The following is a 25,421-nucleotide window of genomic DNA, read 5'->3' as shown; positions in this document are numbered from 1 at the left end:
TTAAAACAAAAGCAATCATTTGCATACATGTTGATTTTGATTATCAGAGGACACAGACACAGTTGCATATGTAACAGAAGAAAATGAACCACATGAACTGCTTTCTTTGTCATTTCAGAGCTCTGAATTTCAGTGGTTTAGCTTGCTTTCTGGCATGATGAAAATAAGGCATTGTTACAGTGTACATATTCAGAAACTATCACATAATACCCATTAAAAAAAAATCAAAACCATATCATATATTCAAGTAGTCTGACCAGACTCATGTTTTCCACAAGACCTCTTACCTTGCTGTAAGACAGAATTACCCAAGGAACAAATTGGAGCCTAGACTAACAAGGCTCCCAGGAATCTAATTACAGGATGGCAAAAATGTTGAAAAGAGGCACATCAAATAACAGGTCTGTTATTCTATGGCTATGCATTATATACACCAAGAGCCACTCGTAGCCAAAAAAGTCAATGGGAGGATTTGCATAAACTTAGAAGAGCATAAAGAAAAGGAAAACAGTGTTCTTTGCACTGCACTGGCTGGAAAATGGAGCACCTAGCTAGATAGTAGTAAGACCATTCATAAGGCCAGGCTTAGGCACACAGAATTAATAGGGGAAGCAGAGTGGGACAGCAGGGAAAATTGATGAAAACCATACTGCCAGTTTTGCCCCCGCAGGCACTCCAGTAAGGCAGCCTGGTACTGTGGCAGCTTGGGAGACGGTTGAACTGATTAGAGGCAGCTACAGGTGGGGACCAGGGGCCACTGTCCCACTGGATCACTGCTGTCGAGGGCAGTGAACCCTCTCCCTTCCACAACGCCTTCTCTTCCCTTCCTGTGGTAGGACTTACGCAGCAAAGTGCATTTTTACTCTTCCTCCTGAAGCCTTGAGCCAGATACCACTGTTTCCAACTAACAAATGGATTGCTGTCTTCCAACCAAGTCTACTTCCTAATCTATTTTAATCCTTGAATTAATTTCTCTGAGGCCTCATTTCACTCTGATGAAGATCAGTGGAAATTCATTCTGTTTCTGAGTGCCTTGCCTGTGTTACTCTGACAAATGCAAATCAGTGGGTAATTAGCTTCTCAGTCACTAGATAGTCTGTGCCCAGCTATTTCTGCAAACAAAATGCACTAAATCTATGCACTGAATCTACCCCCAGAGACAGGACAACTGTAAAGCATTGAGCACCAATAAACACCAAGCAAAACCTAAAAAAAACCCATAGTGCCAACTGCTGCCAGCAACATTAGTGGTCAGAGTGGGCAATCCCTTTGAAGAGTGTAAGTATCTGTATGACAGCCCCACATATAGTACATCAGACCAGATGAACTCTGAACTGGCAGAAGCACTGTCTCAAGGCCTATTGAATCACTCTTATTGGCTGCTGCCAGTTTTATCATATCCATATGTCCCTGAGGTACTAAGGCTGAAAGATCACATCATATCTTACAAGGTAACTATCACTGTAAACATACAGTTTTTGATCTGTGGGGCTATAATCAATACTCTGGATTGTATCTAACTTTTTATCCATAATGATACTGATCCTACCTTCTTGGCCAGTACTTGTGTCATACATGTAGAAGATCTCCTCTTTCTTAGTGTTCAATGGCCTTGTGGCGTAAAGAACACCACATAACATGAAAGCATTGGAAACAGATGGCTTGTACTGTCTTGTCTGCCAAGTATTTAGCACATCAAGTGTGGTCTCATTGAGTTTGCTAATCACAATGTTGCCCACGTTATTTTCAGTTGAATATATTACCCATAACCCACTTTCATCCACGGCAAAATCGATGTCCTGCCATGCTACGCCCGCGTAAGAGAAGCGGTTACCAATAGCAGCACCTGGAAGCTCCTTCCTCAAAACCCCCGTGTTTGTGTTTATATCGTGCTTCACCATATATCTCGAACCATAAGCATGATAGTACAAATAATTTTTATAAAGGGCAGCACCACCTCCTTCCCCATATGTTATCCTCCTTTCATACTTGTATTTAAACAGCAGCAAATCATCAAAGGAACTATAAATTCTGAAGTATTCTAAGTATCTCCCATCTGTGTTCAATGGTGCAACCCAATAGACTTCCTTCTCTGGGTTAGAGGGATAGTAATCTCTACCCCAGGAACCATATTTGAAGGAAAATCCTCTCCAATTCAGCTTGGCAACATAGGGCTGGCTAACATTCATCAGTCCACGGTGAATGCAGGTACCTGTAATTAAAGAGAAAAAAACCAAAACAAACAGGTTTTCCAGATGTCATTACTAGGAGAGAAGTTTTGCAGACTGTAGCCTCTAGGCTGTATTTAGTGAGGAACAGCTTCGTGACCAAGCACAGACATAAATGCACAGCTTCAAGTGTAAAAGGCTCATTTAGGGCTAAGGCTAGCAACTGGATGGCACCAAGTGGTCCAAGCTGACTCAAAAACATAGCAAAAAAAAAAAAAATAGGATACATATTATTACAGTTATTTGAAAGGGGAGGTGGGGGATTAATTCACAGAAAATAAGTACTCATTGTTCTGTTCCATACAAGGGGCAGATTTCTGTTTCTACCCATTTGAGGCAGGCCAGCCTAATGCATTAGGAAATCCCTTGGAAAACACAATTTCAGAAGCATTTTAGGTTATTTTCTACCTCAGTGGAACTGAAAGCATGGGACATGGGGGAAAAAAGAACGAGGAGCATCTGATTTCTGTGTATTTCACTGTGGAGGGGAAGAAAGGAGCAGCAGCAGCAGTAATTCCAGAGTCACATTTCAGATTAGCATTCTGCTGTCAGAATCACAGCTTTACAACTGTGTGTCACAGCAACATGGTGCCTTCCACCTCTGGCCATCAAAGAAATCTGCAGACAGTAACAATCACAGCCCAAGAAATGTAGACTGATATTACTCTGACTTTTCATGTGGGATGACTCTTTTGAAAATATGACTTCAAGCTGAATCAGAACATATCTGTTTTACACATATCCACAGCAAAACCATTTTTAGTATCATGGAAAAAATAATTTAAATACAATAAACAGTTCCCTTTTACTCATGCTGAATTAGTGACATTCCTGTTTCCTGATAAATTCTCAATATTGTAAGTCACTGGTAGGAAAAACTTTCACTCAAAAATGTCCCTGGGCTTCTGATGAGTCTGAAGCTGCCACTAGCAAAAACCAGCATGCACTTTTCTAAGTGTTAACATGAGCTTTTTGTATTACTGCCACAAAGTGTCCCAGATTTTTTTCTGTAGGGTTATCTTCACCTGAGGTAATGGAGACAGAGATACCAAGTGGCTGGCACCAGCTCAGAAGCTTAGTGGTACTCCAGTGCTTCCCAGTTCACTGGGGTGTTCTAGCCACTGGATAGTCTTCCTTATTAAAGATGGAGTATAGTATGAATAGACCCAAGTCTCATACATTGATTAGTGAATAAATTAATGGCCACAAAAGTTGGTTGCTAATAATGCCTCCCTCAACACAGGAACTCCATGCACTGACAGCTATGGTGCTGATGAATGTCAAGATTATCTTTCGAGGTTTTAATAATTTGAGTGGGAACCATGTCATGATTTCTTGCAGCTTCTGTGACAAGAATGGATCATATGCTCAGTCATATGAAAGGATGTCTGGCATATAAATAACCTCTGTCTTAGCACAAAGAAGAAAGGAAAAAACAGAGAAGGAATTTATCTTTTGCCCTCAAAGTTGGCCATCCCTAAGCATAGGCAGACAGTACTTATGGACATGAATTGGAAACTCCTGAAACCACTGACAGAAAAGTCTAGGAGACATTTTGTTCTCAAAGGCTTTGCAGTCTATCCCACAGAAAGAAGGAAAATTAGAGGCAGACCAATCTGAAGTATTGTATTTGGAAAAAGACTGGGGAAAAAAGATAATTGGTGCAAAAAATGCACTGTTGAAAATGCAGAGAAATCTTTTTCTGATCTGCTTTGCCCAGGAGAAAGGTGCAGTACGTGTGGGGCTAGAAACCTGTGTCCTGAATGATAGTAGTGTACAAGCACTGACATTTGTGCCAATGTCTAAAGTCAATTTGGACAGTGAAGCTCTGCATGTCTCCCCCTTTCTCAAAATGTATTATTTCTCTGCTTCTACTGCACCACAGCTTCACTCCTCAGAGTTTTGCAGTGTCTTACACTGGTGACTGTGACCTGAGGGACATGTGATTCACCTGCAGCCTCCTCTCAACATATGTGAGGAAGGCGGGGAGCAGTTTTATATTTAATATAAATCACTACACTGAGATAAATCCCTATGTCCCCAGGCCATGTTGGCGACTTCCTTGAGGTCAGTATTGCCCATGGCAGCAGCTCCTCATCACTGAGTCTCCATCTGATGGCAGACAAGTTGGCACGAATTGTAAACAATCCCATCTCCTCCCCCAGACCTTTTTGTGGCCTGGGTTTCTTGCCACTGAAACATGGCATGACCGTGGTTGAATGCTGCTTTCCTTCGTGCCACCAAGAATCCATTCGAATCAGCATTCCTGGCTCGGAGCAGATGAGCATTTAAGCATGCACTTAAGTGCTTTACAAAGGACGAGGCCCCGGAGCAGAAACCTCATTTCCAAATATAGCACACAAGGCAGGCACTGCTGTATGGCTGGCCAGGCTGCATCTCTGGAAATGGCATGTAGCATGTCTAGTAACATGGCCTCAGCACTTGGCACAGCTACCAGTATTTGGAGGTGCTTACACCTCAGCTCATGCAAAGGAAGAAAGCTAAGACAGCCAGTGCAAAATGGCTTGCAGCCTGCCAACTTCATAAATCAATTTGAACTGGTTTTTTCACATATCTCTATTATGTATTGCTACCTATGGCATGAGGACTTCTTTAAAGCTGGTGACATATTGGATATATTACTGTGCTTAAATCACAATAAACTTATCTCAGAATTAAATGGTTATTAAATGCTCTAAAACTCTTCATTTGTTTAAAAAAATACAGCACCAAAGCTTGCAGGTAGTGAAGCACTGCTAAGCTCATCTATATGCGACCTCAAATAATTTTTCATGTCATTAAGCAGAACACAATTCCAGATTTATTTTAATAATTCATACATTGTTTCATAAATAAAAAACAAACGTGTGTTCAGCAGAGAGACCTTTTTTTACAAAAGAAATAATAAATTATTATTTCTTCCCTTAAAGAGATCTCTCTGCTGAACACTTGTTTGGTTTTTATTTATGAAACAATGAATTATTAAAATAAAGTTACAAGCGTGTTCCGTTTTAATGACATCAAAAATTGTCTGAGGTTTCTATAGAGTATGTGCTTGATTTTTATTTCCTTGAAAACTCTCCCATAATTATTATTTTTTTTTACAAAAAACCCTCTGTGGTAGTCGGGGGTGATCTGTCTTTTGCACAGGTTCAGAAGAATTCATTGTTGTTTATTTAATCTAAACTTGCCTCCCTGTCTAGATCTTGTGGGAAAAAGAATTCACGAAGGAAGCAAAGTGTCATGTAATTTTGTAAATATTAGAAGGTACTTGAAATAAATCCAAATGCATTATTCAAACTTTCAAGTTTTTAACTCCTTTCTCCATTGTTTTGGGCCACTGATAAATGACGTCCTGGTATTTCTGCCTTCCTTTGTCTCGTGCTTATGTAGCAAACAGACAAGGGAAGGTCTAGCACAGGTCCATACACACATACTTGTCCCCACATAAAGAATCAGTATCTCAGCTCAATTGTATACTAATCCTTCTGATTCACCAGAAAAAGAGCTGACACCTAATTGTCAGGACTGAAAGGAACCGGACTTGCTCTGCTAACGGGCTGCAGAACTGAGCATGAGACACATCCTGCTGGATCTCCCTTTACCCACTTCACTCTGAAGCACTGGCAGAGCACATCAGCTTCTTATTCCAACAATAAAAAGAAACATTCCAGCAGCCTCCTCCCACCAAGCAGCTGCATCTGATTGCAGAAGACAAGGGACCACCCTTGGCCTATGCAGCCAAAGGTCACAAGACAAGGTGGGACCCACACTGAAAGGAACTCCCACGAGGGGCACAGATGCCAGAAGCAGGCTGGTGCTACATTCTCACACGTGCTCCCAAGCACCAGATGTGCATCTTCCCCTCCCATCCAGATGTGGGAGCTGTTACCAGCCTTACTAGGGCTTGAGATACCGAAGACAGAGCTTTAAAGGAAAGCTCATCCTGGCTTCTACTATCTCACTGACACAGGAAGACCCACAAAGACACTCCAGTCTTCCACCAGTATCATGGGGGACTGAAACAGGCTTAGAGCAGCATAAAAGACGACCTATGCTGGCAACATTTAACAGGGGATGAGGTGGAGGGAGGGCTGGTTTTCATCTGACATGCCTTAAGGCAACTAAGCCACTGAGGTCCTTCAGCTCAGCTCCCTCCAATGCCACTAAATAGATGCATGTGTCTCCAGGGGCAGTTCAGGAAGTCCTGGGGAGGACAACTGGACAGTTCTTTTCAGGTGCCTCTAGATATATCTCTCTCCTTGTGTATGGATGCATTCAGTTCAAAACACAACCCAAAATATTCAGAAAACACAGACACCTTGGATCCATAGGAGGTAAAATATAGGCTGGGAGTGAAATCACTATAAGACTCCAATAAGATTGCCTGAGTTTCAGAATTAGGCTACTCCAGGTATTCCTCCTGCTGAGACCTACTCACCAGTAGCTTGAAATTCTTAATTTCTGAGTGTATAAAATCCAGGGAAAAAAAAAAAAAAACGACATTGCTCCCTTTTTTCTTCCTTTCTATTTTGCCTTTGAATTTCATCAGACTCACTTCTCCCTGCTTCCTCTCACAGATCATTTCAGTGAGATGCAACACAGAATCTGCTGCAGAAACCTCAAAGGACCATCCTAAGGTCTTTTTTCTCTATACCTACCCTATGCAGCCACATGAGATCAGCCCAAAAGAAAATGAATGAGTAAATATTTCTTCCCACTGGAGTGGTAAGGAAAGAGATGCCATGAACCACTGCAGATAGGAAAGCCAGTGACAATGATGGGAATGACTACCTATATATCAGACACTCAGACACCCACCTCTCCAGTCAGAGGAAATGGAAACCAGTGATTTCTTTCTGCTATGTTGTTTGAGAACAGGCCTGCTCACTCTGAGAAATACAGCAGCAAAAGCCTTGGGGGACAGAGTCAGAGGGGCTGCATACTACGGCAGTGCAAAGCAAGAAGCTTTAATTAAACTTGCATTTAGACTCATGATCTTAGACAGCTTGGGGATTAGCCAAGCCCTCTCTAGTTCATGCTGCCTACCCAAAATATTCAGGAGAGAGGATGAAGGGGGAAAGAAAAAGCAATCTGAAAACAGGACAAAGAGTCAGTTTAATACAAACATTATAAATATAATATGAACTAAAATTAGGGCAAGGCCAAGAGGTTTGGCAGGAATTCAAGGCATTCAAGCTTGCAGAGAAAACATACGGAAATTGTATTCAAACACACAAATGGGTGCTAGAAAGCTCCAGAGGCCTAGGTGTGAGCGTCCATGCAGCACCTCCAAAATGACCAGCTAGGAAATGCAGCTCTCTCAAATACTTGCTCCATTTTCCCAAGCAAATATTGCTCCATCTTACTGCTTCTGTGTGTTTTCAGGTACAGTCTGCAGGACGTCTAATTGCTCTACAAAATCCTCTGCACAGGGGATAGTTGCTCCCCACCAGTCACGCAAAGTCACAATATGCTAGTCCAGAGCCTAAGTAACACTTGTGTTATCTGTAGAGCTGGCATCTCCCAACACAACAGTTTCTCTGCCAGTCCTTTGTGCCTTCCTCAGAGACCACATTCACCCTGAAGGAGACCATGTGATAATACACTCACAGACATCCTCCAACCCCTCCCACGTTCCTACCTCTGGACAGAAAAACTCACAAACACAAGAGGTTGTCCTCAGCTGATATCAGTGCTGGTAACTCTCTGGAAGTTGTTATATCAGGTAGGGTTTTGACCTGCTCCATTCCTTTCTGCTACAGTGCAGTGTTGCCATATGCAAAGGTGCCTGAGCTAGCTGGCATACCAGTCTGGAATAAGGCAATGCTAAAGCAATACCATTTTGGTACCAGATAAAGTCTATCCGTCTCCTTACTGTGCCCTGAGAAACAATGCTGAATAAGTCTATTACAGTCACAATTCCATGCAATTACGTTTACCCATCCCAGAGCTACCATCCTGCTCTAGACATGACTTGCCTATCCCTGCACAGAGCTGCACTGTGTAGTCTCCCCTTTCCTACACACTGAAAGCTGCTATGTCACACAGACACACCAGCCACCCAGATGTAAAAGCAGCCCTCTCCTCCATCCCTCATGGAAGGACACAGTACTTGTTCTGGAGCTCAGTACTTTCTCACCAAAACAAAAGCTTGCTGTAGGTTTGAAGAGAACGAGATTGCTCCTTTCCACACACCATTGCCCTCAATAAATCAGTGAGATGCCCATCAACTACTTCTAAAACATTGTGCAGTTTTTTTCATTGAAACATTTTAAGCCTTTCCTTAAGCAGCAGAGAAAGGCCTTGAGATTTTTTACTGCAGGTTTTTGTTTCAGATTTCTCTCCTGTCTGATTCCCAGACAAGGTGTTACTCATTCATTCTGTCAGAGAAACACAGCAATTGCTTGCACTGCCATGAAGCCCTAAGGAGGGACTGCTCACCCTAAGGGAAGTTTGTGTTTCTTCAGCTCACCTTTCCAATGAGATGTTTGAATTAGCTGACCCCAAGGTGATGAGAGGTAAACACTGGTAGGTGCAAATTTGTGGTCCTTGAAAGCAGGACACCACTCCTCCTTTATTATAGGCTCCTCTAGCTGATTGTTAACCAGCTTATGTGAAAAAGTAAGATTCTTCCCCTGGGTATTGTGTACAACACAGCACTTTTGCTCTTGCAATACTCTGCCTAAAGGAACCCCCTGTGTATAAAACACTCAGGGGACCAACATGGTTTTAGAAATCCTCCTGTCTGTTAGCAAGTAGGATTCTTGACCTGGGCATATCTAGTCTAGTGTTTTCTAAATGTTTTGCTCCAGTATATCATATCTGACTCTCAGAATTTCTCAGACTATGATTCACTCACAATATGATTTTTCAAACTGAACACAAAGACAAAAGATCTTTCAGTTATAAACTAATTACCACACACCCCATAACTCTTATCACCATTATATGAACTGCACTCTGGGAGCCACTGATCCAGGCACCAGAATATAACCTTTCCCAGTTAAGAAAACTATAAAATCTTAGTTCCACTGAAATCAGTAATACAGCTTCCCCTTATTTCCCTGAGACCAGAATTTTTCCCCAAGTCTCTTGACCACCTGTTTTAGAAGCATCTTTTGCCTGTGAAGCAAAAGTAATCTTCACACAAAAATCCCTTCTGGAGCTTGCATATCAACAGCTTTAGTACATCAACAGTTGCTCATACATTTTTCAAGCAGCATTAGAGCAATATTGCCATGACACAGGTCACTTTCACAGGAACTACTAAAAATCGAAGCTAGTCAGTAAAAAAACATACTTTCCCATATTTCATTGTTATGAAAAAAAAAAAAGAGAAGAGGGATAGAGATTCACTTTTCACACTATAGGTAAGAGGAAGACTGCGACTTCTTCCAGCTGAAAACAGCTACTGTTTTTGCAAGAATTTGATTCCTGCCTTCCTTTTCCTTTTGAATCATTGATGAAACTTTAGGAGCTGTCTGCTCAATTTTTCAAGAGCTAAGGAGTATCATTACAGTTGTATTTAATAGTAACAAAAGGAAATCTCTGCATTTACAGTTCTAACAATGTATTGTATTATTTCTTATGTGTTATCCAACAGAAATACTTACCTGGTGAGAAATAAGGGGGTGGTGTAGTTTTGGTTGCATTCTCTTCACACTCTTTCAATCGATTCTGCAGAGACACAATTTGTCGACGAATTGCAAGGACATTGTTTTTGTCCAGTGATTCCAGTTCATTTACCAATATGGTCAGATTGGTAATCTAGAGGGGAAAAAAAGACAGCAAGTTTTAATGTCAATGTTGTTTTACAGATATTTGCAGGCAGCTTGATCAGGTCACAGAAGACACTACAGAGGAGGTTCTAAGAAATATCCCTAAGAGTAGGCCTTATCTTCCTGGCCTCAGCTTGACATTTCCAGCAGAGTATGTGACCACAAGGATATGTTTTAAGACTAAGTCGTATAACAGGATGCAAAAAATACAGTGTTATTTCATACATAGTGTAAAAATATCCAGTAGGTCTTAGGCAAGTACTAACTGTTAAATACAAAATGTACTTATTCCAGCCTTACAAAAGTATCTGCAAATTTTATTTGTAAAGATAAAGAGTGTTTCTAATCACCTGCTTGATGATCTAGAGGACAATGGAGCAAATGATATTTCAGGTTCCATCTGAAGTAATTATTCTCTCTAGGTGAGTGATTAACTACAATTTTGAAAATGTGATTTATAGTCTGCTGGGAAGGTGATAATCTTTCCTACTTCTTGATTTCATATTGATTGGGCCACTGCCTTAGCAACCAGCAGCTAATTTTTTAATTATCTAAATTAAAGCATGGAGGCTTTCAAGCATGGGGGTCTGTAAATTAATATTTATTATAATAATTTAATCAGCTTGTGTGTTTAACACTATGAAAAACTTTTAACTTTCAGGCAGATATTTGTCAAAACCAGAGTGGTCTCCATTTGCTTTGGGGTTTCTTTGCTTTTCTGTGCTCTATATCAAGGAATAAGTTGTTAATGCATTTAAGGTCAAACTTTCTTTTAATTTATGCTGATGAAATGCTAAAATAGTTCCACTGGCTGCAGTAGAGACAGACTGCATTTCCTCAGCCTAAACACTAAAGAGAGAATAGACTATCTGTGTATTTGAACCCTCTGTGGCTAATTAAGACCTTGGCAATACCTCCAAATATATTTGCTCAACGATGGCATTGCTTCCAACAAGGCTGGGTTTCAGCTGAGTGACCAGTTTCTCTAGGTCACGGATTTCCACTTTCAGTAACTGGAAGTCCAATTCCGTGTAAGATACACCACCCGTCTCCACTTGCTGCACTCTGATGGTTAGATTGAGGATTTGCTGCTGATACAGTTCGATTCTTTTTGAGTACTCCCTAACCTGAAAGAAAGAAAAAAGAAATACATATTCAAGTCCAGGTTAGCAAATAAGACAAGCCTGTTTGACATCCTTGTTATATTTCTGAGTACCCTATGCATAGCTTCCACATACTTGCCATATATATTCTTCACATAAACAGCATAAATGAAATTCTCATCACATACATTAAAAATATGAAATTTAACCTTCATTTATTGTTAGCAGTTTTGCAAAATCCCCTCAGGAATGCCTGGGGATAACTGAAGGCAGAATTTTACTCACAGTCATCCATTTTTTCATTCTTTTCTAATATTGTCTCTGTGAGCTAATTTTATCCTCAGTATGCCAAGAACTTACATTGGTGAAAATTGTATTAGGAAATCTGCAGTATAATATCTCTCAAAAGCAACCAGAGAAGGCTGCAAAATGCAATAAAGAATTCCCAAGTTTTTCAACTTCATTTCCTACTAACTCTGAATCCAAATAGGACTTTACCCTGTGTACATTTGAATTGTGTCAAATGTTGGCAGAAGTGATTTGATATTTGTCTTTGGGCAGGGGGAAAATATTTAAACAGAGTGTTAAAAATGAAATCTGGTTTAAGTGAAAGTATTAAATAGATGGCAGGCTTTAGCTGGAGTAATTTATATACCAGCCTTTTCAGTCTTTGAGCCATTAAATAGTTGTCCAGATAAATATATTTTCACACATATATCTGCTGAGGTAAAGGTCACAGCACAAGCACTGTGATGCTGAATGTTAAGAATATTATAAGGATTTGGGACTTCCCTTAGAAATGTTAGTTCCTTGAAATTTAATGCTTTGGTAAAGGGGCATAATTTCTCTCCCATATGCTTCATAGAAGTCATGTCTCTTTTCCCTTAAATCAATATCATTATATCACAAAAGATAAGTAGGAATAAATATAAATAGTTTGTTGCACTATTAACTTCATATTTATACCCTCAGATGGTATTTGTGCCTCTATCTGCAGCACTGTAATTTTCATAACTATTACTTCTTCAGCTGAAAGTCTTAGCCTACATCTTCTCAAGCACCCTTGCATTATCTTAACATTAAATAAAAGTCAGTACTTTTTCCCATTGTGTCTGAAATCCTGCCATGGTTTGAAGACCATGGACTCCCTGTTCTCTGTTTTGACAGCAGCCCTTGAGACAGGGACCTAACAACACCCCACATTTATCAAATAATTCAATCTTGATTGAATCCCTTGTGTACTAAAGAAGAGGTGTGGGAGCTCATGGCATGGAAATTCATGAAGAGGATCCTTTAAGATCATAAGTTATTTAGTGATGTGGATTAAGGAGGAGAAGCATAAGAGTAGATCCTCTGTTCAGAAGTATAATTATCAATAATGGCACAAGTACACTGTAAATCTTAACCCACTACAAAAACCCTGCATGGATATACATAATATACACCAAAACCAGGATGCTCAGTGCCATGTGTATAAATCTGAGTATAAAACAGATCTTCTGTTCTAAATGTGTGCAGCCAGGCTTCGAGCTGCTCGAGACTGTCAAGTTTCCACAAGCTGTAGCAGAAGCACCCTGGCTCACAGCACTGGATGCTCTAGATCTCCCAGGTCAAGCCAGGATAACTTCAAGTTATTGATTACAATTAAGAATCAAAAAATAACAGCCTACAAAGACTTAGACCTAGTTCCTTGTAACTGGCTGGCAACAGTGATTGCTGGGATCCCTTGCCCTGATGCCTTAGGTTTTAACTTTTGTATTTTTTCGAATCCTGTCCTGCTTGGTGTATATCTCTGAAGTTTCTTGTAGCCTGTTAACTTCTGCTCTCTCATGCTAGGCAGACATAACAGAGCCTCTCCAGGCTTTGTCTTCAAGGACACCCAGACCATCCTAGGCCCAAAAAGTATAAACCAAAAGCCTTTGAGAGGGGGGTCAGCTGAGGGGAAATTACATCATTAACTGAAGCTTTAATTGGAGAATTAACCCTGATATGCAAATGAACAGAACCTATAGAAGTGTGAAGAACTCGTGACCTGTCGTCCATCTTGGGGTCCATCTTGGCAGTAGCCTCTGGCTCCCAAGGGTGTACCTTTGAAGGCCCTTCGAATAAATACCTACCTTTATTCCCTTACTCCTGTCTAGTCCGTGTTTTTAGGTGGCCTCTCAAGGCGCCAGTCCTAACTGCCACCACCATCTGCTAGGGAATAGTAGGAAGAACCAAACAGTGCTTTTGGAAAAGCCAGAGGTAGATGGACCTCACACTTACACTGATCACCAAAATCAGTTTGGAGTTGAAAGAGAATCTCAAAAAAAAACCCATCTGGAAAAATTATTCAAAGGTAGATGTTTAAACCGTGTGTCTAGAGTTGGCACAACAACAAAAAAAGAAAGAATATGTGATTACAGCCTGAGAAGTATGAAGCAAGTCCATTTTTGAGCAAAATTGCACTGCTGTGTGAAGCTATGTCTATCACAGAGGTATCTGGAAATCTGTCTACTTATTAATAATCTTTCTCACAGTAATACTGGTAATAATAATGCAATACAGACCAAATCTACAGATTTGGTAGAAATAAACAGGCTGCTGGAATTAGTGATGGCTACTCATTAGCAAGAAACCTGTGAATTTGAAGTTTTCTCCAGGGTTTTCAGAGCCTGGACAAAATGCTGAGGGCTGGAACAAGGCATGCATAGTTATTCCAGCCCTGACTGCAGAATGCTGCAAGACACAGCCCTGAAATTCTCCTCCCATATTAGAGGATTTTCACTCAGTCAACCATCTAGGTCATTTAAGGACATGTCAACACCATCCAGCAGAGCATAGCTGAGCCTGAACTAGCACCATCACTCTGCAGTGCTCTGCACAGCCACACCAGCATCGCAGTGAACTTAAGCTAATAGCTCCCCAGGCGAATTATTGGACAAATAAAATTTTCTCAGCAGTACTGCACTAACAGGCCTATACTGCTCTTGCAGATAAATCCAGTACACATGTTAAGCATTGCAATGCTCTGTGTGAAGATTCCCACCTGCTCAGTTCTGGTTTAGGAGTTTCTGTGGATTAGAAATATCAGTTGAAAGAACACGATGTTGCTCTGTTGATTGGCAGATAGATTTAAGCAGCTTGTAATCCCTGCTCTTCTACTGCATCTACCTGCTAGGGACTCGCTGTAGTCTTTTGACAGGCTGGCACAGAAATTCTGTGCATATCCTGTATTTAGAGATACAGACCAGTAACTAGTACTGATTGCTGCTGCATTTTTCATAAAAGCCTGATGTAGGGTATCATGAGTGCATAGGGCCTGGATTAGCCCTTTATGGGAAGAAAATGGAACCACGTGAGGTATATGTAAGGAAAAAATCCTCAGTTTCAGTTTTTCCTCCTTTCCAAGCATTGTCACCTTTGTTTAATGAAAAGGGCAGGAAAAATATGCAATGCTCATTTATTGTGTCGTTTACCTGCAGCTGGTATTTACCAAAACAGGTTTTGCAGCATGCAAGCAGACACTTCTCCAGCACACATTTGGAGAGTACAAAAGGGGGAACAAAGGTGCAAGATGAAGATGCAAAATAAAAAATATGGGAGGAGTGAGGGAAGATAAGAAAGAAATTACAAACCAGCAACTTTATAAAATCACAAAGCCAGGGCACTGGCTTTGGGCAGGCTTGACCTCTACAGAGCCATAAGGAGCAAGGCTGGCCGTCTGCCTTCTGAGATGGAGAAGAATTACATTACAGGTTAACCTGTTTTGAAAACCAGTGGGCTTTTTCACTCCTGTTTCTGTTACATGAGAATGTTGTGGCCATCGTGAGCCATGTTCTGAAAGGCACTTTCTCTCCTTGTGATCATGTGCTGATCCACCCCCGCCATGGAAGTGTCCTCTCCCCTTTCCTACTGATAGGAACAGCCAATTCCCACTTTGCTTTAAAAGGTTAATTTTCTTCTGTAGTCATAATTATGCTGGCAAAGGTTGATGTGACAGAGGAAAAATTAGTCTGGTATTTTCAGCCTACAGTTTGTACTCAGTTGGCACATGAGAGCATCTCTTTATCTGCAAGCTTCCTTGCCTGCTGATTCTATAAAAGGACCCCCTTGCTTTTTGAATTAGCCAACAATCAGGCAAAAGGTTAATGATTCAATCAGGTTGTTTATCTGGCACTTCTAGCACATGGAAAGCATCCTTAAGAGGGTCCAATCCTGCAGCTCTTATCCAGGAATAGTTCCCATGATCTTCAAAGGGTGTTTTAGAAGAACAACAAAAGCATGGATTCCAAGAGTCAAAAAAGGAAGCATTCAGTAGAAATTCCTACTTCCATGGTGAGATTAGGTTATGTCTGAATGCAATTACCTAGGAATTTGCTCTCTAGTAATGATCAGTATTGAAAGCTTGGGTTTCCTCCACTTCATTATTTCCTTGTCTCTGCAAGTATCATTATGACTGAAGTAATATACAGGATTGCATTAGGATTTTTTCCACAATTGGAAAGGTAAAGAATTTTTGAGCATGGAGATTTATGCATCACAGGATCTCAGACTACTTAAGTTCAGAATCAATAGAGAAATGCTCAATAACTCTGTTCTTTCTACAAAAAAAAAAAAAATAGAACATTAGAAATGAGAAATCTTTCACACATACATTTACACCAAAATTCAATCTGTTCATTTCAATTTCTGACCTAAAGTGTCTCTTTTCCCATATCACACCAAAGTATGTGTCACACTTCAACTAGATGCATTGTAACACTGCTTGGCTGATTGGTCTCAACAGGATGAAATTCAGTGAAGCCTGAGTTAGGTCAAGAATTTTCACTGTCTGAAGCAAGAGTTGCAAGTCGAGGTCAGTGTCTACACTGTGGTACACTGCTGGGCACGGGTGACAACAGTCACAGCGGCTCACACCAGCTGGCAACCTAGACATTAAAGTCTAGGGTGGGGACTCAGCTTGCCCTGAATTTAGAGGTGAGTTTCAGGTACAAATCTGGACACCTAATTTTAGGTATTTATAGTAACCTGTGTCTTTATATGAGCAAGATGTCTGAACTCATTGGAGATCAGAGGTTGTCCACACAGACAGGTCAAGCAGCACTTGAGATGCTCCACACATCTGCCTGGCACTAGCTTAAAGGAAACATGCACCATTCTAAGGAAAACACCAGTAAGAGATAGGTTGTGCCAGGGCAAGTGACTGGGAAAGGTGATACACAAACACCTTGAAGAATCATGCCAATTTTTGGCTGGGACTCATGCCCCTCATCCTGTCCCAGTGCAGTGACCTTCAAATGCTGGCACTGACCACAGTGGGAACAGCATGGGGACCTGAAATCTCAGTGATTTTCATGGCTCACTAACCCTGAGCTGCACTTCCATGCTCCAAGGGATCAGGTAACTCCTGTGCTTGGAGGCAGCAGGATTTATGTCAGTTTGCCTTTCATATGCCTGCTGACAGCTGAATGTGTTTCACTGTTAACTCCAGTTCTTTCAAAACAAACTATTTGAACTGAGAGATCTTGCCACAAGATCCTACGCCTGTTGTTGTGGGTTTTATGCACAACTTCTTATCTGTTCTTGATTATACCAGAGGAGGGCTATGAATATTTATGATTACAATTTATAATTTAATGCTTTGCCTTTTCTGCTGATTAATTCAAGGACACTTCATTTCTTAAGATGCTTGGTTTCCAAAGAAAACACTTTCTGCTGGACACCAAATCTGAATCCTGAATATTTATCCACTATAAAAAGTCAAAGGCAGATTCCTGTCTTCACAAGCAGCTTCACCCAGTGCACTTCAGCATGTGTAGGTTTTCCCCAGTTCCTTAAAAAATGGAGCTCAATTCATGCAACAAGCAGCCAAAGCAATGTAAGGTGTGTTTGTCTTCAACAGAAATGCATAATTCAGCAGTCTCACTGCCACAGCTTCAGATGTTGTCAAGAAAGATTTTTTTATTATTATTTATTTATTTTTCCTCTGTGAGAGCAGAAGCAGTGAAGGGGCAAATATTCACCTACTTCTTCACTCTGGGCTTTGGTGACCTTTCTCCTCTTTCCCTTCACTGCCTTCTCACAATCTGACTGGTTTGATACAAATAATAACACATGAAAGAGCAGGAGGCTTGGCTTCCTGTAGCATCATGTAGCAATCCCAAACTAATAAAACTGAGCCAAAAGAGGAAAACCATAACCATTCTTCCAAAACATACCATATGCCTCTAGCTGAAAAGGCCTAGAAAAGAGACCTGAGAATATTCAAATGTATGATATGCTATTACAATGTCAAAGATCAGAGATTTAATCACCTTTCTCCTTGTTCTTACAGAGCCCTCTTTCCAACAGTTTGAAAGAGAGACCACAGATAAATGCTAATTGCTGCACTTTTTCATAGGCAACCATTTATCCGAAAAGATGCAAGTGTTGTTTATAAGACAAAAGAACACCTTACTTTAGAAAGCTCTGTCTCAAACTTCTCCGAGAGAGTTGTCACTAGAATTTCCAATTGCTCAGCCTTCTGCACTGGAAAGGTGGTATCCGGCAAGTACACGGAGCACTGACAGGTTCCCTCATCATTCACAGAGCCAGACACATTGGCAAACAGCTGCAAAAATAAATTGGTAAGAAAAAAAGTGTTAACATTCTTCTCTAGAATCAGCACCTAATAATTTCTGGAAATAATAGGAGTTGTGCCAATCACAAAATCAACAATTTCTTTACTAGTCATCTTCCACCTTCTTCTTCCAAGGAAGTCAAAATATCTAGCAATTTCTATGACTCATCCTTACAAATCTCTCTAAAAATAGTTAAATATTGCTTTAAAGATTTTACCATTGGAAAAACAGAGGCATATAATAGTCCTTACTTTCCCAGTCTTGTGGACAATGTTCCTAAGATAATGAAATAGCTTTTCCAGCAGATAGAAAAGCAGGCAATAGCAGGAAAATAATAATGTAGTAAGTTAGGTCTTACAGCTACTATTCTGTTCATCTAAATTGGTCAAATCATTTAGTCATTTACATCCAAAGAGAGGAAAGCACTGAAATAGAACTAGTAACAGGGAAGGTTTTGAAAAGAAAAATCTTTCATTTGAAGATTTGCAGCCAGCCACAGCAAACAGACATGTGCATTTAATTATACACCACTGAAAGGTGATAAATTAAATAGGCAGGTTTGGCCTAGGGTAGAGATTCTTATTTTGCTACAAAATATTGCTCATAAGACCCACACATAACAGCCCGCCCATCCATCCTTGTGGATATTTGGCAAAGCTCTTGCCCATGAATTGCCTGTCCCAGTTGTCTGCATGCTCACAGCACCATCACTGAGCAATGTGCATGAGGTACAGAAAGGTCAGGGCTGGCACCTCCTGATCTCACCATAATTTACAGCCAAGGCACACTGCATTCTATAAACACCAGGCTGAATACTGAGTGTGTTCGGAGCAGTTCTTTTCTGTTTGTACACAAAATGTTTCCAATTCATAAACCTATCAGGAATTTATTAATAAAGATATTTGGTGTTACTTTAAAATATTCTGGCACACACTTCAATGCAGCTGCATATTTTAAAACTGCAGACTTGCTCTTTAAACTCACTTCTTTCTATAATCTCTTTTCCTGCCTTGCAGAAATCCCAGTGTTATTCATGTGTTATCTCTTTTTCTCCCCCTCTTGAAAATAAACAAGCAAACAACAAAACAATGTCCTGAGAGCTGGCATTTCAGCACTTCTTCCCTTGCTTTTCCACAGTGGATTCAACTAATGTCCTCACTGAAAAACCAGCCCAGGACACACAGTGATGGCCAGCAGCAAAACTGTCTTGATCTGTGAGCCCAAAAAAAGGAGCAGCAAGCAGGAATGATCCCAGTTCACACTTCTGGCAACCTCTTTACTGCAGCCACAACAAACAGCATGCATCTCATTTTGGAAGAAAGCGTGGAAAGTCATTTTATCTGTGTTGTTCAAGTACCATGGGCCTTAAAACTTCACTCAGACTGCTGAAGACATTTAACATGAAAGGAAGCAGAGAAGTATCTCATGGCATTCCAGAACGTCCCAGCACATAACTTCCATTGATTTCTCTGCCAGGCAGGTTACCAAAGCACTTTTGAAAATCCCACTGAGAACACATTATGTCTAAGTTTCCAAGTATTTTTGAAGATATGGCTATCAGTACGTAAATTACTATGAAAAATAAGTTCCTAAGTCACTTAGATATTTTCTACACCTCCGAGTCCTCAGCACATGGGCATGGTTGGGATGGCAAGTCAAGTTGCTCAGCAATAAAATACAAATGGATGGGAGAGACCAAAAGAATAAATAAATGTGGCTTAATGAGTATATGGGAGCTTCTCTGAGACTGTTGCACACTGGCATGCTAATTTTTGTGTGGAAGGTATTGTGTTCTGCTCTTTCTGTGCATAACACAAATATGAGTGCATGTATACAAGAGAGAGTATGCTATACATTGTACAGCATAGTGTCTGCTATACCTTTGTATGCATTATACACTCTGCTGTAAGCTACAGTCTTGACTGTATATACCAATCAGTTTTCTAGACTTACCATGCCTATTGTGCTAAAAAAAATTCATAAATGTATTCAGGTATCTCCCAAAAAACCTGCAACTTGTGCTTTTAACCTCCCTATGAAAAACAATCATTATATTTTAACATTTGAGTTAGGAAGGAGCTTTGAGTTGAAGGAAGAGATTCACTGCAGTAAGACAGCTGATATTGAAGCCAACAGACAGTTTCCCCAAAAGAGTAGACAGCCTGGGCAGACAGGACTGCTTCCATTCTTCCATTGACATTACAAATATTGGGATCAGGATGTTGACAAGACCAATAAGCATTGTTTAGTTAAAAGCCCCTTGGGTCAATAAGTGCTTCAATCAAAATATAATACCAGCCAAATTACAACCATGTTACAAAAATGTCTTCTGTCATCCTGTAGAAAAATGCATGAGATGGACTGCTACTTTTGATGGAGTTGTATGGTTCTTAAAGTTTAATAATTTATACAGAATGCTTAAAAGAGAGCAAATTGTCCTAGCCTACAGCAAGGACTTGACAGCAACATTTCACTCTGCAAAATTAAGCTGTTACATATACATATTTGAAGCTATGAGAAATGCTCTTTTTCCACATCCCTTCAAATTAAGAAAGGGAATAGGAGCGAGCAGTTACTCAATTTTCTGAAAACCAGGAAATTTGTCACTGTAGCCTAGTGACATTCACAGGTCTGAATCAGCTATTTGCTCATCCTAAGACAGAGATCCACAGAAGGCACACGACAGGGCCACAGCAGGGGCAGAAGCCACCTCAGCTGGGCAAGGAGATGGATAAAGTTTGGGTCCTCCTCATCAGACTCTCAGAAAGAATCTTGACTCCATTTCACTTTTGAAATGCTCTACTGGAGCCAGAGACTCAACTCCGTCTCAGAAGAGGTCCCTTCACACATCCCATATGCCCCACTGGGCTTGCCTGGACACACAAAAGGTCTGCTGTGAAGCTGTCTACCACTGCCAACCTAATCTGGACCTGTGCTTTGGATGAACTCTGTTTTTGACTATAATTTGGAAGACCATACAGAGCAAGTGTGACCCGTTGAATCTGCTCCAAAGCAAATATGTTATTAAACAGTCACTGATAGAGAGAGGGAAGGAAACCAAACCCTAAAATCTGCAGACTATGGACTTAAGCACTCTACCAGAAGGCACAGAAATAAGATTCATGTCCTTCTACCATCAAATAGCTGATAATGTTTTAACTAGGTAGAACAGGGAGAATCAAGATATTCTCACTCCCAGCAACCACAAGTGGACTCTCCTCAGAAGATACTTTCAAGGCCCTGTTATAGTTTATGACAGAAGACTTCCTCCAGGAAGGCTGGAATCACCAAACTGTTTGTCATACTGGCAACAAATCCCCAGGGTCCCATCTGTTTCATGTCTGGGGTCCAGTTCAGTAGTTACAAGGTTAATCCTAAAGTTTTGGATCTGACTTAAGGCACTGAATGACATGGTAACAGTAGTGATGAATTTGGAAATTCACTACTTCCTAAAGTACCGGATACACAACACATAAATGCTTTTTCCAGGGAGCACAACTGGTTTACCTGTGTCAGAGTCAAGTCACTAAGTGATTGTGTAGCATCTAAAGAATGGGACAGAAGTTCCTAAATTTGATCTTTTCTGGACAATATTGAAGGCTAGTAATGTTTATACCTTTGGAGTAGTCTGCAGTTTGCCATTCGTATTCCTAGGTTGTGTCAGATACGGAAGCATTGTACTGAGATGAGCAGTCTGAAAAGCAAAGGAAAGACTTTTTTAGTGTGATTTCCTGCATAAGGCACCATCCCTTCCCCACCAGTTAGCCCCCATCCTGCAGCTCCAAAGCACTTTGATTTTATTATGGGTGCAATCCTGAGCAACTGTAAAATTTCTGGTCTGCTGCTGAGGTGACAGTTTCCCTGGGCACAATGTCACTTCACAGACACCTCTTGTTGAAGAAAGGCTCTGTGTGACCAGAGCAAGGCAGGGGACACTCAGCCTGTCCAGGAGGTGTGAGCTGAGGCTGTGACAGGCAGCCCTGGCAGATTACACGGCATTCTAAAAGGACAGTGCCATGCCCCTCTGCCCTAAATCCAGAGAATACTGCCCTCCCAGCAGGGATGTCCCCTCCTCACCACCCAGCTCATGCTCCAGCCTCTAAGCAGAGGACTTGCTGCCCCTTTCACACCAAGCTGTCAGGCTGTGAGCTGTGATGGCTGGGGAACATGTCCCACTCTGCTACTAGCACCATGGAAGTGACAGCATCCAACTGTGGAGAGGGAGCACTGGGAGAAGACACCACACTGCCAAGGATACAGCCAGATCCACCGCGGGAGCCTTTTATGTAGTAAGACTATATACACCCCTTTAACTTTCATCTGTGGCTGCACTGTTACAGTGACTGTGCCTTCCTGCCACAGCAAGGACAGTGACTGTAACCCTGGCACTGTACTGGGGGTTACCACATTCCCACACAGTGTGAAGAGCACGGTGCTTTCCCATGATGCAGCACAGTCACCCATAATGGGATCTCACCAAAACCAGTGGCAAACTGGGAACTGGAGCAAGACACCCTCAATGTCAAATGGTGCAACAGACGGAGCATCAAATGGACTTCCCCTGCAACAGGACACTCACAGCTGGGTCTTCCTGCATTTCCCAAATCCCAGCTGGAATCCTATTCCTGAGCCAGGGAATGGTGGGGAAATCCAAATGGCCAGCAAAGGGCAGGTCTGTTAAGTGGCACAGTATAAACAAGCTTTGTGGGACAATTTGTCAAATAAACCCTCTTGAACAGGCACTTGTGTGCTCATACAATTACACTGATCGTGATGGGCAGCTGGTAGCAATTAACAGTGTTAGGGCAGAGAGCATCACAAATTGTGCAAATTACACAGACTGAAGAGACTAGCTTAAAGCTAAGCAGACTAAGGAGGAATTTCTCCCCTATTGAGCTTTCTACCCTCAGCTTATCAATATATATTTACACCTCCATCTTGAATTTTGCAACTTTTCATTCCTTGAGCAGATAAAGGCAGCTTCCCAGGAGGTGTTAACTTCACTGCCTGTATCCACAACACTCCTAAACTCCAAAAAATGTAACTAAGGGCACACAGGAATTCTCTGGTTGGTGACTAAACCAGATAAATCAGAAAGTATTATTGGGAGCCAAAATGGTTTTTTCCCAAATTTTAATTAATAAATACCAAAAGGCAGTCATTTTCAGTCAAACAAAACCAAAATGCTTTGCTTCATTTGAAAAAGCTCTTAACCTATTAACAAACTTTTTTTCTAAAAATTTGAACCCCCATTTTTAATTAAAAAAAAATTTTAAAAGACAGTACAAAATCAAAACTATCTTTTACTAATAAAATTTTTTGCTTAAAAGAAGTATTTTTCAAAGTTTTCTCCCTTCCCCCCTGAATTTGATGTAGCTTTCGTTTGGGGGTTATTGTGGGTTTTCTTCTGATTGATTTGTTTTGCTTTGAATTTCTCTCTTGCCCAGCCAGATACAGTTTTTTAGGGAAGAGGGAGAGCATCCACCAATAACCAACCAATATGGCTTTCATGTGCCTGGTCACAGAGTATGACAGCAATCACGCAGCTGGGAAAGCTCCCGCCTCCCAACTCCTTCCACATCAAAGATGTGGATCTGTTCCTGCTATAAGCCCTTGCTAATTAATTAGAAGCTACACAGAGCATTTAATATCTACTCAGATCCTCACTGGGAGTTGCACTCATCTAACCAAAGGCAGAATTTGACTCTGACTTTAAACCTGTGCCTCAATTTTACATTTATTACCCAGTCCCTATACATTGGTTGGGGGGAGGATGGAGGAATTCTTTAAACTTTCTCCATGCAGAGATCTCAACATTTGTCTAATCATTTTCCAGTAACCTTAAAAGAATTTTCAGCAATCTAAACTATGTGAGATGACAAGAAGGCACCAAAGCTCAGGTTATGAGACCCCCATCTTACCTCTTCTACAGCTGCTGTCGTCGTCCCAGCCACAGCACTCATGCTCTGCATGAGGAGAAGCACAGCCACCTGTGTGTGCTTCATCTTCTCAGCCAGCAGATGTGACAGCAAAGGGAGAAAGGATGTATTTTATAGTAGAGTCTGGGGATTTCCCCAACCAACCCTTAAGGAACTTGCATGATATTTTTACAGGTTTTGGGTAAGTGATGTCATAAACTCATATAATAACCAAATTACTAACACACAAAGAAAACATAAGTTACCATCATAAATTAACTGTGTCCAGTTTTCTAACAGGAAACCTTTCCCATGGGGTACAGTGTCTGATCTTAATCTTCTACAGAACATCAGGTGCTTATTTGCTATGAGAGGCAAACAGGCATTTTTCTTACAGTGACTCAATCATAAAAATTCTTGTAGATTCTTTGAAGATTCCATCAAAGTTATGCAGACAATACAGGTCTTTGTGGTATTTATTACTTCTTATACATACAGAGAAGAGCAGATGAGGCTAGACTGCTCACACACCAGAACCACGTTTCCCTTTTCCCAAAGGCCAGTGGACCTTTGCCAGTGAGAAAAATACACAGAGGTCTCTACAGTTTTTCAGTTCCCTTGATTCTCACATAGCACAGGTGGGACACAGACTACCTCCCATTTCATTCCCAGCAGCTTTGTGTGTCATATATTAATACTATGTGCCCATTAATGCTTACTGTTGCATTAACACTGTGTACCCATCAAGGCTTACTCACCTGCTCTCTTTTCATGGAGCTGCATTCCACCTGACCACAATGATTGACTGTCCTGTCTCTAGAGCACTGATCCAGAGAAATGAAAAAAGGTCACATGTAATTAGTGTGGCCCCCACACTCCCCAGCTGTGCCACACCACCGTGTGAGAGGCAGTGAGCTGCCTGCAGTTCCCACAGCACCCAACCCACCATGGGAATTCTCTACTCCCAACAAGCTACTGCCTTGGTAGAGTCAGCTGCAAGCCTCCACTTGTACAGAAGAAATTTAAATTCTCTCCCAAGTTCTTTGGATCACTGGGAAAATGAGCTTGGTGTTTGGAAGGAAGGTTCTAGTAGGGACTAAGGGAATGGCTATATCTATGCACTTGTAAAAGTCAAGAAGTCCCTAGACCAAAACATGACCATGATGAAAACATTCTTTTCCTTTTTCTCCTTCATTCTGTCAGGCTTAATTCTTCTACTGAGTCAGCAACAAAAGGCTGTCGCTGTGCCTAAGTGAAGAAAGCGGTCAGGAGACCCTTATTCCTTTCTGGTGTTGGTGGGCAGAGGTCAGGGCAGGAGCAGCAGTACTTCTGAGCAGCAGTGCTGCCGCATATGAAACTCATCTCCCTGGTGAGGAACTCTTAAGGCTTCCTTGTATTACCATAGCACTGTCAGCTCCAGGTGGCAAAGGGAAAGCCGAGGCTTAGGGCAAATCCAAACTAGAAAACTCTTGAGAGAAGTCATGTCCATTGGGGTAACATGTTTTTAACCACAGCTTTGCATAAGCATAAGCTTCCAGACATATTCACAAGGCTGGCAGCAGCATCTTGCAGGGTAAGGATATAATACTTTCTTGCAAAGATATTTTTTCACAGCAGAAGCTGCATCTCTACTGGAGGATTTCATGGCTAATAATTCAATGTAAGATAGACAAGACCTGGAAGGCATGTGATAATGTGTAAGCAAAAAGAACCAGAGCCATGCTGGTACAGCAAGAAAATGAATCCAGGCTTCTTCCTCTCAGGTTACAGTGGTGTGCTTTCCCAGGTA

At 41.2% G+C, this 25,421-nt stretch overlaps 1 protein-coding gene across 1 annotated transcript; it reads right to left on the bottom strand.

Annotated features, from left to right (window-relative positions):
* Positions 1-1,418: 1,418 nt before the first annotated feature.
* On the bottom strand, positions 1,419-23,809 carry OLFM4 (olfactomedin 4; the record flags this gene model as incomplete). Its single annotated transcript, XM_082279504.1, has 6 exons — positions 23,636-23,809; positions 21,331-21,408; positions 17,552-17,704; positions 10,924-11,136; positions 9,845-9,998; positions 1,419-2,212 (listed from the first exon to the last, which is right to left on the bottom strand). The coding sequence occupies exons 1-6, from the start codon at positions 23,717-23,719 to the stop codon at positions 1,419-1,421; spliced, it is 1,476 nt and encodes a 491-aa protein (XP_082135630.1). The 5' UTR covers positions 23,720-23,809.
* Between the last annotated feature and the right edge of the window lie 1,612 nt (positions 23,810-25,421).

Source organism: Coloeus monedula, assembly GCF_965178545.1.
Source record: "Coloeus monedula genome assembly, chromosome: 3".
Taxonomy (NCBI): Eukaryota; Metazoa; Chordata; class Aves; order Passeriformes; family Corvidae; genus Coloeus; species Coloeus monedula.
Note: the sequence above shows the minus strand (reverse complement) of the source record. Positions and strands in the feature narration are given on the sequence as shown.